At 36.5% G+C, this 14889-nt stretch overlaps 2 protein-coding genes and 1 pseudogene across 3 annotated transcripts; all 3 read right to left on the bottom strand.

Moving 5' to 3' along the window:
- Positions 1429–5092, bottom strand: LOC18610200 (receptor-like protein kinase FERONIA). 2 transcript variants are annotated; one of them, XM_018114509.1, is made up of 2 exons: positions 2564–5092; positions 1429–1803 (listed from the first exon to the last, which is right to left on the bottom strand). In XM_018114509.1, the coding sequence occupies exon 1, from the start codon at positions 4994–4996 to the stop codon at positions 2567–2569; it is 2430 nt and encodes an 809-aa protein (XP_017969998.1). In that variant the 5' UTR covers positions 4997–5092; the 3' UTR covers positions 1429–1803; positions 2564–2566. The 2 variants fall into 2 exon arrangements, with proteins under 2 accessions (XP_017969998.1, XP_017969999.1); XM_018114510.1 differs by having other exon boundaries at positions 1429–1783.
- On the bottom strand, positions 6705–9398 carry LOC18610198 (annotated as a pseudogene).
- Positions 10173–13207, bottom strand: LOC18610197 (receptor-like protein kinase FERONIA). The gene has a single exon (XM_007045722.2). It carries the CDS (start codon positions 12985–12987, stop codon positions 10519–10521), a length of 2469 nt encoding a protein of 822 aa, XP_007045784.1. The 5' UTR covers positions 12988–13207; the 3' UTR covers positions 10173–10518.

Below are 14889 nucleotides of genomic sequence, written 5' to 3'. Positions count from 1 at the left end.
GTATAATTATAGTTAAAAATTAAGAATGTTAGAGTACAAGATCAACCCTTAAGGTCGAAACATAAAAGCTATAATCAAGTTCATATTTTCAAGGTGAATAAAATCTCTCTCTCTCTCTCTTTTTACTGAGGAAATATTTAATTGAATTGCTATAAGGTGGAATTAAATTTTTTGAGAAAAACTTTAAAATGTTTGTAATTTTCACATACATATTTTTCATATGATTATGGATAGATTTTTATTATTTTGAGAGAGAGCAAGATTGTTGGTATGAAAATAGATAAATAGAATCTCAAATTATTATTTTAAACTTACTGTATATGGAATTATTATTAAATTAATTGAATTTTTGATTTTTTATTTTAAAAATAAATTATAATAATTATTTTTATTTTATTTTATTTATTATACTAAATTATGTAATAATTATTTTATTTTTATAAAATAATTATTTTATTTTTATCTATTTCGTAAATTAAACTTGTAATAAAGGTTGGAAGTCTATACCGTGTGGAAAACTGAGTCTGCGGCCAAAGTCAAAGTTGGGCAGCAGAAAAGGAAAAATACAAAAGGGGTTTGACTTGTAGTCCCATTGTTCCCACTAATACAAATGCTGTGATGGCGACTGTTTTGAAAGGGAGAAATCTAAACACTATGTTACGTAGCAGGGAAGGAAATTGGAGAGAATGGAAAAAGGTGAGGAAAGAGCCAAAAAGGAAAGAAAAGTTATTTTTTTATTAAATCTGTATTTTATCAAAAATATTTAATTTAATCTCTCTACTATCATGTACCTTCAAAAGTTGTTAATTTCAATTCAATGGTTAACCCTGTTTAAATTGCTAGCTTGACATTTAATCATGATGATGTGACATTGATTAAAATGATATTAAATTTACTAAGTCAATGTGGGAGTTTTTTATGTATTTATTATGTTGACCTATGCTAAGTAAAGTTGATCAATGTTGATGTGACATTTTGAAGTTTTTAAAAATTAATAATAATTGTTGTAATAAATTTTGAACTTATAAAGATTCGATTTATATGAATTATAACAAAAAAATTAAATTTAATATTTTGATAAAGTAATATAAAAACTAAATGCATAATTTGATTTTTGTTTTGTGTTTGGTATGAATGATGAAAAATAAAAGAAAAGAAAGAGGTTAGAGAGAAAATTGCAAATAAAATTGTGAATTTAAGTTGAATAAATGATTTTCTCTACTTTTTTAAAAAATAGATTTAGAAAGAAGGGAAAAGTGCAGATTCATTCATTTTTCTTTTCTTTGACTATTTCTCTCCAAATTAAAAAAAATTATGGAAAAAAAGTAATTTTTCCATCTTTTCTCTTTCTCTCCTACCAAACAGACAATTAATGTAATCTAATAATACGATAAGCAACTCTTGAATATAATTAAAAGAGTATAATTTACATCTAAATCCAATCAGGATAGAGACATATACAAGTAGTTGCTAGCTATAAGTACTATAAAACACACCATTAGTATTTACTAGTAAACATTCCAGATCCTAAGCCATCACTGGTAAAGGTAGTAAGGCACTCCTCCTTTCGCCTTTGCTTTTTCCTCAATGCAATCCACTTCGAAATTTTGGGCTGAAATATTATTTACGTAGCAGCCTCTTTTGTTTTCACTTGTGAGCTTACGAGGCAAGTTTGGCAGAGGATCCTAAATCTATGTGGGATTTAAAGAACAACAGGAGATTGGGCCATTGAGTTCCAATGGGCTAAGCAAAGGCACAAGGACAAAGCTCTGCGCATTCCAGGCTGCAAAACAGTGTTGTAAACTGCAATAACGATAACAAAGACAAACATAGATAAAACTTTCAAACCAGGATTCAAACTAAAATAAAGAGTAGATTACATTTTCAAATTATAATATGTAGTTAAACTTTAAAACCCAAATTTGCAACCCAAGTAAGATGCTGAACTAAGCCTAAGAGAATTGAAACAACAATTTTATCATATTTCTTCCTGTTACATGAGTTATCTGGCATCCATAATTCCACATAATGTCTGAATCCCAGTTCTCCAGTATTCTATTGGTGCATGAAACATTGGTCTAGATGCTCTGTTTCTTTTGCTTGCTATGTTAGTTTTAGCTGGCAATTATTTCAGAAAAGGTTTCTTGCATCTTCTCTATCCTTCTAAAAAGTAATTGTCTTAGGAGTTTAGATTGTTTAGGAAAGGAAAAAGAAGTGAGCCAAAGGAAAGGTTAAAATTTGCAAATTACATGGAAAAGATAGTTCAAGTGTTTTCCTTATGAAATCATTCTAGCACTATTGCCAAATACTACTTCGCATAAGTACTCTCGGAAACACCTTTACTAGAGCAAATATGACTTTTACAATTTACATTTAGTCTCTAATTTGAGTCTTAAAAGCGCATGAAATCTCTTCAATTTAAAAATTGCATAACAATTCTATGTATATTAGGAAGAAATGGGTAAAATTTCAGTTTTCCAATTTATTTGTTTTCACAAATGAATTTCAGAGTTGCAGAAACAGCACAACAGGTTTTAGAATTAGCAAAAGCATGAATACAAACCTCTTAACGTCCAATTGGAACAATGATCTCTGAAAACTCAGCACCTGGGGTTGGATCAGAATTACCAATTGGTAAGCATCGTTGACAGTCAATTGTTGGAGGCAAATTACCGCCAATTCCCACGTTGGCCCTGCCTTGAAGACTGTTTGCTTCCAACAAGGAACACTTGTGCTCCTGTTGCCATGCCAGCTCCAAGTTGCACAATACCTCTCCCATACTTGGCCGGTCACTTCCCTTGTCTGCCAAACACTTCCTTGCAATAGCTGTGAATGTCTGAAAGCATTCAGGGTTAATCTGTCCTAGTAGGGAAGGGTCAATGCTCTGATCCAGGGTCCCCATTTGATAACAATGGATAGCCCACTCAGCCAAATTTACCTTGTCATGCTCTTCTTCACTTTCAACCAGTGGTAACACAGCAGGTCTAGCAAATAGTACCTCGAATAGTACCACTCCAAATGAGTACACATCAGATTTTTCAGTCAATCTTCGACGGCGATAATATTCTGGATCTAGATATCCAAAACTGCCCTTGACCAATGTACTTACATGAGTTTCAGCTTCTGTCATCATATTTGGTCCAATTTTTGACAACCCAAAATCTGAGACCTTGGCCACCCAATTTTCATCCAAAAGGATGTTAGTGGTTTTCACGTCACGGTGAATGATAGTCTGCTTTCCTCCTGTGTGAAGATAGTGCAGTCCCCGAGCTGCACCAATACAAATCTTTAGCCTCTGCTTCCATGGAAGTGGTGTTTTCTTGGTGTTGTAAAGGTGGTCGCGTAGAGTACCTCCAGCCATAAAATTGTAGACAAGAATCATTTCATCATCTTCCATGCAACAGCCGATCAAGGATACTAGGTGGCAGTGCCGCAGCTTAGAAAGTGTGGTGATTTCAGTTTGGAACTCGTTTAGTCCTTGGTGTGAATTGGGATTTGCACGCTTTATAGCAACCATGGTGTTGCCTATGCCATCAATAATACAGCCCTTGTACACCTTTCCAAACCCCCCTGAGCCAAGTAATAAAGCATCCGAGAAGTTGTTGGTCGCTAACTTTATCTCAGCAAGAGAGAAGTGCGGGCAGTGCTCTGACGATGGTAAATATGTAACCCTTCTTTTCCGTTTTAAGTAAGAGCACCGTCGTGATTTGAAAGGTGAAAGGAGGAGGCAACCATAGCATACAATAGGTATTACAAAAAGCCCTGCTGCTAATACCTTAATAATCGTATAGATAGCCGGATTAATATCAAAAGATGAGGTATCAGATAAGGTATCAAATACCTTTCTTGCTTTGAATGGATTAGGTCCTGCAAGAGAGTTGCTATCATCAGATAGTTTGAAGATTTCTAACCCATTCAAGATTGGCACACTAAGAATTGCACTTTTATTTTGTTGAATGGCAATTGTTAGAAACATTATCCTGTGGTGTTTTCCTGAGAAATTCACAAGATAATCTCTATAGATGGAAACTCCCAGCTTCTCAGTTAAGTTGATTTCTGCATGATCAGGACTATAAATATGAACAACCATTTGATTCTCTTCCATAAAATACGTGCTATTGTGCATATACAAATGAAGCCTAATGAGGTAACAGAAGCCAGAATCTACAGGAACTGACCAGGTTAGGTTATCATCAGGAATTAATGTCTTTCTAGCTGTGGAATAGACTTCCTTTGGGGCAGTGTATGCTTGCACCTCAGAACCGAAGTTAATTTCTGCTTTCTTGAAGTGAATAATATCTGTGTTAGGAAGCAGATAACCTTGGTCCCCAGACCAAGAACGAGACATGCCACTGCCAGTATCATGGTTACCAGAGATGGGCGAACCGCCCACGTTCACCCGATAAAAAGTCTCAAGAGCTGTGTAGTTCATAGAGTAAGATTGATTAGGATGTCCAATGAGTGGCAGTCGCAGATCTCCTATGTAAAGCTTCGGAGGCACCGAAACGACCTCAATCATGTTAACAAAGCCATAGGCATCAGAATAATCTGACGATGGGGTGAACAATATATTCAATACATGGCCTTCTACAGGAACACAGTATTCCTTGATGATATGCTCAACATCAAAAGCTCCTTTAGAGTAGGAAGACTTGGAAATAGATAAAAGAGTGTAGCTGCCGATGCTAACATTAAACAATGCTTTTGAAAGGTTTAAGCTTGGATAAGAGATTGGATAAAAATGAAGTCTTACAAATACGGGACCAGGGGAGACGGTGAATGTGCTATTGGATGGTATTGTAAATATGCAAGCAGAAGTTTTTAAAAGTTCAAGGTTGCCAGGATTGGACATTGATACCCGAGATAAAATCGGTCTTCCCATCTTGGACTCGTCGAACTGGATATCAGGTGACATGGTTGTGGATGAAGCACAGCTTAGGAACTCTGACAAGCCAGGGACTATGAGATGGAACAAGAAGAAGAGACTGAGAAACATAATTATCAAGAAAATTGGATTTCAAAGCCTAATCTATCTGTTTGTGGATGCCAAAGCCTCAAGGTAGTAGGAAACCATGGTACTCCAATATCGGTGGTAAACAAAATTAGTTGAAGAAAGAAACATTAAAGGTTGGAGTTCTATGCCCTGTGGATAACTCATACAAATGGCGTTGACTGTCAATGTCAGATTTAGAAAGCAGAAAAGGAAAGAACTAAACAGGGTCTGACCGTGCTTCCCACTAATATTATGAAAAGAAAAGTTATTTTTTATTAATTATACATGTAATCTTTGCACTATATCAAATTATTTGATTTAATCTTTCTACTATCACATACTTTTAAAATTTGTTAACGTGAATTCAATGGTTAACACCTCTAAAATTTTTTATACATTAAAATTGTTAACTTGACATTTAATCAAGATGATGTGACATTGATTAAAATGGTATTACATTGACTAAGTCATAGTAGGAATTACCATGTTGCTATTGTGTTGACCTACGTTATGGTACCGTTGATCGCTGCCAACAAGTCATTTTGTGTTTTTAAAAATTGATAATAATTATTTTAACAAATTTTGAAAGTATAAAAGACTTGATTTATATAAATTATTATAAAAAGATTAAATCCAACATTTAGATAGAGTATAAGCATTAAATATATAATTTGATTTTTTTTTGTCTTTGATATGAATGATAAAAAATAGAGGAAAAGAAAGAGGTTAGAGATAAAATTATAAATAATATTGTGAATTTAAGTTGAATAAATTTTTTTCCTACTTTCGAAAAGAAAATGGATTTAGAAAGAAGGAGAAAATACAAATTCATTCATTTTTCTTTTCTTCTACTATTTCTCTCTTACCAAACAAAAAAAATTATGAAAAAAAAAGTAATTTTTCCATCCTTCCTTTTTCTCGCCTACCATACACAATTTATACATTTTTTAGATCTTCAATCGAGTGTATGTAACTAGATTATTACAAAAAAAATAACTATAGGACACTCCTTTCAAAAAGAAAATGCAATCTGATAATAGGATAATCAACTCTTGAATGTAATTAAAAGAGTATAATTTACATCTAAATTCAATCAGGATAGAGACATACAAGTAGTTGCTAGCTTGGCATAAGATCCCTAAAGAGCAGAAGGAGATTGGGCCATAGAGCTCCAATGGGCTAAGCAAAGGCTCAAGGACTAAGCTCTGCTGTCTGCTATCTTTAGATTAGCCCGGAGCGCTTATAGTTACCTCATACAAAGGAATAATAGGGTTATTAAGTCAGAATGGTGTTCTGCATAATATATGAAAAAGATCATGCTAGATCAGGTGAAAATCAAATCAAGATAACTTTTGATTGATCGATTTCACCTTTATTTGATCATTTTCTCGACACAAATACTTCTAGTTTTAGTCAGTTAGAACAAAGGGTTTATTGCAAGTTAGATATGGATGCAGAAAATAAGTAATTTTCCTCTCTTTTATTTTGGGAATGTACACATCACAAAGCCTTCCTTGTTGCATGATTGTTCCAGGTTTCTTTACGATCCTTCTTAAGGCCAACCTAAATGTAAATTAATTAGTTGCAGTGTGAAGTAGATGCTGATTTTCCTGACAGAGGAATAGCAGATATCCAAATTAGATTCGGAGAGGAATGATATATTATTGTTCCTTCCTGGCAATATCTATAGAACATGATGCAGCAGGCTCCATCAACGTCCAGTAGGAATAATAATATCAGAGAATTCTATCCCTGGTGTGGGATCCGAGTCACCAAAGCAGAAGGGTCGTCCACCACCTAGGGTTAGAGATAATTCACCAGTCGAGGTCTTGTCTGCCACATAATAATCGGTGTTCTGCTTGTGGAAGTGGTTTCTTTCCTGTTGGTGCAGCAAAGCCTGCTCCAGATTCCACAACACATCTCCCATTGTTGGCCTTTCACTACCTCTATCAACTAAACACTTGCTTGCTAGTTGCTATATCTGTGTATGTCTTCCAACACATCGGATCAATTTTTCCTCGTAGATATGGATCGATTATCTGATCAAGGGTCCCTGATTGAAATCAATGAATGGCCCCCTCAGCTAAATTCACCTTCTCATGCTCGTCCTCTCCATTTTCTGCCACTGGTAACGCAGCTGGCCTAGCACATAATACCTCAAACAGCACCATCCCAAATGAATAAACATCTGATTTCTCAGTCAACATTCGACGCCTGTAATATTCAGGATCCAAGTACCCAAAACTTCCTTTCACTGCTGTACTAACATGAGTGTTTGATTGTGTGAACAAGTTGGGGCCAATTCTTGATAGCCCAAGGTCTGAAACCTTAAGCGACCAAATTCTCATCTAACAATATATTGGTGCTCTTCACGTCACGGTGAATAATGGTGTAGTTTGCCCCTGTATGAAGGTAATGCAGGCCTCGAGCTGCAGCAATACAAATTCTGAGCCTCTGCTTCCATGGAAGTGGAGGTTTGTCAGTCTTGTAGAGATGATCACGTAGGGTGCCCTGAGCCATATAATCGTAAACGAGTATCATTTCTTTGTTTTCCAACCAGTACCCGACTAAAGAAACTAGATGTCCATGCCTTAGCTTTGAAAGCATGGAGACTTCATTTTGGAACTCATGTAAACCTTGGTGAGAATCTGGATTTGCACGTTTTATGGCGACAGGTGCAGCACCACCCTCTATGATTCCCTTGTAGACCTTCCCAAATCCACCTGCACCTATTAGTAAATTGTTTGAGAAGTTGTCAGTAGCAATCTTCATCTCTGCAAATGAGAAACATTGACAGGTATCTGATGTTTGTTTCTGCATGAAAGCTTTTCTTTGCTACTCTAATTTAGATGGTAGAAGTGGAATCAATAGAGATGGCCACAAATCATCTGGGAGCTGTAAGAAAACCAAACATAGAAGAACTAATACCATGTCAAAACCCATAAAACTCCATAAAGCAATCACCAGCTTGATATCCTCATATTCAGATGATCTGGGAAACTTCTGATCATGACCATCGTTTGTTCCAAATGGATAAGGTCCAGCAAGATTGTTGGAGAGGTCAGATAATTTGAATATTTCCAACCCATTTAAAATTGCTAACCCAGATATATCATCTGGTTCATTAAGGATCCCTATTGCAACAGAGAGATGTTTGATGCCTTCGCTATGCCTAGAGAAGTTTACAATGTAGTCTTTGTATATAGGAATACCAGCACCATGACTCCAATGGAGCACATCTGCGTGGTCCTCAACAGCGTGATTGTTGATAGAGATGCGGAAAACTCCTTCATTTGCTTCAGTCCACCCTGAAATATCACAGAAGTGAAGCCTAACGAGGTAGTAGAAACGAGAATCAACAGGGAAGGACCAGTTTGCAAAGCTACCCTCAGTTGTAACTATCCTGGCAGAAGCATAAACCTTCTTGGGAGCTGTATATGCTGGCATCAAGGAGCTGAAATTAATTGCAACTTCTGATTCTATGGTCCTTGTACTGCTTTCATCACTTGTCAGATAGCCTGCATCTTCTATCCAGAAACGAAACATACCAGTATCTTCTTTTGGGGAAATTGAATCTCCACCCATGTTCACTCGGTGCATCATCTCAAGGGCTCTAGAGTTTTGAATATAATACCCACGAGAAGGATATCCAACAAGAGGAAGTGGAAAATCCTCTTTTATGTAAAGAATTGAAGGCATTGAGACAACCTCAATCTTGTTCACAAAAGCATAGGACTCAGAGATATGCAATGATGGGGTGAATGTCACATTCACCACTTGGCCAACTATGATGATGCAAAATTCTCTAATAGCATAATCAACGAGTAAATTGTGTTTGGAGAACTTGGAAGTGCCTAAGAGAGTGTAACCAGCCACACTGACAGAGAATAATGCCTTGGATATGTCCAAGATTTCATGTTTTATCGGTTGGAAATGCAATTGGATGAACTTTGGGCCAGTAGAGACAGTAAATGTGTAAGTGGTTTGTTTCCGGAAGATGCAAGGGAGAGTTTTTTGGTATTGGAAGATGTGTGAATCTATATTATAAATCCTAGTTACCACTGAAGAATCATACTTAAATTCACTGGGAGAGCTTGACATCTTTACACTAGATGGGAAAATTGATGAGGAACAGTCCAGAGAGATGGAATCTGTGGGGACATAAGATGGTATGCTAGCAGAGATGGGAGCTATGGCTATCAGCAAGAAACTAAGGAAGAATGTCAATATTTCTGCAAAGAGCAATGACCTTATATCTGTGGTTTTCCTCTTTGACAGGATGGAATACTTTAGATTGAGAGCACACTTCATCAGGTGGTAGGTATAAGGAAGGAAGCTGGATAACATTGTTTCAGATTTGCGACAAAATGTTAATAATCCAGGCTTCTACTATATACTATATATGCTTATGTTGTTTCACTTGTTTGCATTTTTATTAAATGGTGGAACATGATACATTCCCACTGAGAGCATGACACACGAGGTGGGGCAAAAAGAAAGTTGTTGAAGTCAATGGCTGACTCTTCTGCTGTGATACTGTTTCAATCTTAGTTGCATGCTTCTAGCAGTGATCATTTGTAGCCTTTTGTAATATGTTTAGTTGAGATTTTTGTGTTCATCATTATTTTAAAAGACAATTGTACTTGGAAGCAATTGCAAGTGGTGTATGACCCAAGATAACTCTGCTTTGTGAAAACTTGTGTGTCCTTTACTCTGCATAAAACTCTCTTCCTTTTTATCACGTTTTTTCTGCATCTTTAAGTGCAGTTTGTGTGCCCTTTAGATTGCAGAAACTCTCCCCCCTCTTCATTAGATTTTCTCTGCAATCTTCAATGTAGTTTTGAGAGCAGTGTGTAACTGCCTCTCCAACAAAAGTTCCCTAAGTGAAAGTCCTGTTTGATCTTTCTTCTTCTTCTACTTCTGCTTTTATTGAGTAGATTCAAATTATTTTTCATGTTAATCGAGTATTTGTATTTGTGTTATGATATGATCCTACTTAAACTTACAAATTTTTCTTTCTAATTTCTAGTAAAACATTTATGCACGATTTCATTAGCAGGGAATGAAACATTCTTAAGAAAATAGAGACATTTCCAGCTTGCAATTCTGATAAAAAAAATAAAGCAGTAGATAAGAACACACCTAAGAACAACAATTCTGATAGATAGAAGTGCTGTCTTGTAATTCAACTAAAGCTGTTTCCCCATTTTATCTACCTCTGCCATAATATTCTGATCACGTGCATTCAATTTGAACTGTAGAAAGTGGCATGCAAAATGATGTTTTTTAGACTAAAAAACAAGGAATGACCAATTTGTTGTTTTTTCCTTTGACAGGGACAACAGCAATAGATGCAGTATCCGTTTTGTGGGTTTGCCAGGTCCATGGTCCAAAAATGCTAGTTGCTTTGCTGAGTATAATTAATATAATCAACTCTAAGCTAATATGGTTCCTTTTTTGCTCTATTATTTAAGTATTTGCAATGACTTCAATGAGCCTTTTCAGCACTAAACTTTAAATGAATTTCACCGGCCTGCACCAAAGAACTCAAGTCCGAGCATCAAATTTGAGTTGCTGTGTGAAACGATGTCCTTAGCTGATCCATTTGAGTTTTCAAACCCCTGAAATTGCAGCTGCTGCGCCAACTCTAGGCTGCAAAGCACCTCGATCATGGATGGTCGATTCACCCCTTGATCTGCCAAGCACTTCTCGGTGATCTCTATGAACTTTGTAAGAGATGCAGGCACAATCTTTCCTTTTAAATGTCGATCCACAAGTAGATCAACCGTACTTTTCTCGAGGCAAGTCAATGCCCACTGAACCAAGCTTTCATGAGGATTAGCAGTACCCCGATCAGTCTCCTCGTTGTCTCTTGCAGCCGTTGGATTCATGGCTGGCCTTCCAGAAAGTACTTCCAACAGCACCACTCCAAATGAAAACACATCAGATTTTTCTGTCAAATTTTGCTCAGGATCCAGGTATCCTATGGTACCTTTCGTTTTGGTGCTAAAACGGTTATAGGAAAATCCTGAAATTTTGGCCATCAGGTTCTTATCTAATTGGATGTTGGTGGTCTTGATTTCAGCAGGGATAAGTGGGTGTGACGAAGCAGAGTGGAGGTAGTGTAAGCATCTTGCTGCTCCAGTGCAGATATCAAGCCGCTGGTTCCAGGAGAGAGGGGATTGCTGCCTTTGATCAGCAAAATGAAGATGCTCAAGGAAGGTGCCATTAGGCATGTATTCATATACGAGGATCATCTCATGGTCTTCCTTGCAGTATCCGATCAACGGGACAATATGTTGATGGCGAAAATGATAATGCATCCTTATCTCTGCATCAAATTTATGTAACTCTTGTTTTGAAATTGCCTGAGTTGCTCGATGGATAGTGACTGCAGTGCTCCCCTCGTCAATGTAACCTTTGTAAACCAGACCAAATGCGTCACTGTCAATAATCTTTGCCTCATCAAAGTTATTAGTTGCCTTTTTGATTTCACCGATGGAAAAAGAGCGATTGCGCAATGAGTTTCTGGTAATCTTCTTTGTCCTTTCTGTTTTTCTTTTAAGCAGAAACACAATCAAGAAAAGGCAAAGGGCTATTGCAAGAACAATAACAATCGAGATGCCAGCAATAGTAAGTATTTCTTTGTTTGAACTTTCGGATGATCTGGAACTGGAAGTTGGTTCATCTCCATGAGTGCTAGATTCATTACTGACTGAAGGGTTGAGTCCAGCAAGGTTTCCATCATTATTGCTCACTTTGAATATCTCCACTCCGTTTAAGATGGCATCGTAGTACTGAGGCTTAGATCGGAGGTTGGGGTGTAACTCCAACCATAGGTCCTGCTTCCCAAGAGAAGTTAGTTTCGGAATCAACACAGTATAGTCCCGATATAAAGGAATACCATTCCCCTGACTCAATGCAATGACATCTACTCCACTTTCCACTATTTGATTATTGATGAATATGTCAAAGACCCTCTGGTTTATCTTTGTTATCTTCCCGTCAATCTCACAGAAATGGAGCCTGACAAGATACATGAAGCTAGAGTCAACAGGAAAGAACCAGCTTAAATTGTAATTTTTGTTGATCTGAGAAAAGGAACCCATCGAACGGGCTGTATCGTATACTACTTTTGGAGCTGTGTACGCTGGTACTTCTGGCGGATATGTGATTGAAACATCTAAACCATAATTCGCTAGCCCAACAGCAGATCCGAAGAGGTAAGTCGAATCGATTGTCCAACTACGGGACATCCCGGTATCTTGATTCGGAGGTATGCTTTGGCCTCCCACATTAACTCGATACATAGTCTCCATTGCAGTACTGTTTCCAGACACATTGTTGCCTTGATTGTAGAGATTAAGTGGCATTGAAACAATTTCAATCCCATTCAGAAAAGCATAACCATCAGAAGCATTTGTAGAAGGGCTAAATGTTAAGTCTAGCGTATGATTTTCGACATGAACAATGAACTCTTTGAAAAAATATGCTGACTTCATGTACCTGGCAGTGAGGTAGGCACTAAAGTTTCTTAGGAGAGTGAAGTGACCAGCAGTGACTGAGAGAAAAGCTTTAGAGGCATTGAGGCTCATGTAAGAATCGTCATAGAAGTGAAGGCGAATGAATTTTGGCCCTGGGGAGACATTGAAGCTGTAAGTAAACTGGGAGTGGAAGAGCCTAGCAGTCATGTAAGGGACTTCAGGCACTGATGTCCCTGCAGAAGAGGCTCTAGACACTGTGAAGCTGCTATCCGGATTAGAAGCGACAAAATGTGATCTAATATCACTGCTCCAATTCCGGCCATCATAAGATACAGCTTGTGAAGCCAAAGAGCCACAGTCGAGAAGAATATTTTCTAATGGAAAATAAGCAGATTCATCTGCGGAAACATCTATTTTTTGACAGTGGAGAAAATGGAGATACAGACAGATGAAAGTGTACAGGGGCTTCAGGGTAACAACAATCATTCTGCTTGATTTTCCTTCCTCCATGTATGCAAAGTTAGATAGGATGCACTGTCTCTACTCATTTCATGAATATATCAACAATCTTTTCTGATTAAAAAAACCACAAAGTCTTCATGTACATATGGTTGTCAAATCAAGTATTTTGCAACAAAGTTTCTCTGATAAGGAATTAATCTCCATATTAGCAAAGGGTCCATGTCGTTCCAGTTGTTCAGCAGCATAAGATCTTGCATACCACCGTCGACAGGATTGTTTTGCAAGAAAGTGGACGCCGGATTGCTTACAAGGGCCTATTTCTGCTAAGCTCCAGCTCATACTTTGATTATCGCCTAATAAAAACACACCTATATTACTGGCAAAATGACTTTTTGCGAAGAATTTGACTGTGCTTGGTCAGCAATGGCTCTAGATTCTCTAGAATTGCTATTAAAAAAATTATATTTCCAAGTTCCCAAACACCATAGAAATAATTTTTTTAGTTGGAACATATCATAGTTTGTGTCAATTGAGAAGATTTTAAAAGAAATTCAAGCTACTGCATCTGTATGGTTCTACCCTTTGTTTCTTTACACTTTTCAGATGTTCTTTCCAATTGATCCTTCCCATTTATTTATTCTACCAAATCCTGGTGAGATTTTATCGACCCTTTTGCTGGTTGTGTTTTATCCAGAATCAAAAGGAAAAGAAGAAAACAAAAATGATAGCATGACTGAGTCAACCACAGAGAACCCTCTTCCAGGGCTTGGAACTTCCGAACTTCTTGCTCTTACAGTGTTATTTTCTTTGTCCGAGATATAATGCATTACATTCTCATATTAACATCTGGTAAATATCACTGCAATGCGAAATTCGGGCTTCCTCAAATATGGGTGCACAAAGTTCTGGGGTGCTGTTCACTGTGGTTATGATGATGACTCAAACCCGTGGAATATTGGCTGCAGTTACATGTTTTGCCTCCTGTTGCTTCGTGGCAAGCTTTTGGACCAAAAACCAAGTTTTGGTTAAAATGTTCAGCTAATGCTGATGGGAGCAAAGCAGATAAAGAATAGTCATTCTATAAAAAAAAAAAATTCAATGTTTGAACTTTGAACCCAGTTTTGTCTTTCTGCTTCCAAAGACCAAGGCTATCTATGTGGCCATGTGTTTCCATCTGTGTCATTTTCATTTTGAATGCCAGCTGCTACAACTAGCAAACTGTCAAAGACTTCCAGTTACTAGAAGTTGAACATAAAAATATTCCTCTTCAGAATTCAATACCCAGATTGCCCACGGGGCTCTGACTCACCTTTCATGGGTGAAAACAACACTTAGGATTGGCTCAAACTGAAGTGTACAATTGAGAGCCCGACTCATCAAACAAACGACAGCCCACTTGCCTTGACCGTTGTATAAGAGGCCCACCAGCAATTAATGCAACTTTTTCCAAAATAGAATAATTTGTATTATTTGATTTGATTAAGTAAAATTAAAATATTTTATAATCTTCAGATAATAAATATAAAATTAATACCTGTCAAAGGTTTGAGTAGAATTTGGATAATAATCTCAAGATACTTGTTATCCGAATTTCATCATAAATAATTAATATTAAATTTTCGTTTTTTTTTCTTTTTTTAATTTATAAATTTCTTACCATTAATGTAATACTTACTAAAATTTATTTAATTATTTTAAATATAATTTTAAATTTTAATTTATTTTTTATTAATTTAATTTTTTTATAATATACATAAAAATTTATCTAAAATTTATTTTAATTGGGTATTTGAGAAGTTCGAATATTTAACTATTAATGTTTAAGATATTTGGATACGGATAACAAATCCAAAATTTAATTGGATATTTATAGAGTTTAGGTATCTTATCAAACAATAAAGATGGAGGTAGTACACTTAAAAAATTACTGATACTTACCCTTTGATATTC

Source organism: Theobroma cacao, chromosome 2 (assembly GCF_000208745.1).
Source record: "Theobroma cacao cultivar B97-61/B2 chromosome 2, Criollo_cocoa_genome_V2, whole genome shotgun sequence".
Classification (NCBI taxonomy): Eukaryota; Viridiplantae; Streptophyta; class Magnoliopsida; order Malvales; family Malvaceae; genus Theobroma; species Theobroma cacao.
Note: the sequence above shows the minus strand (reverse complement) of the source record. Positions and strands in the feature narration are given on the sequence as shown.

Bases quoted from the DNA above. Each gene is read 5' to 3' on its own strand.
- LOC18610200 (XM_018114509.1), bottom strand. From the start codon at position 4,996: ATGTTTCTCAGTCTCTTCTTCTTGTTCCATCTCATAGTCCCTGGCTTG.
- LOC18610197 (XM_007045722.2), bottom strand. From the start codon at position 12,987: ATGGAGGAAGGAAAATCAAGCAGAATGATTGTTGTTACCCTGAAGCCC.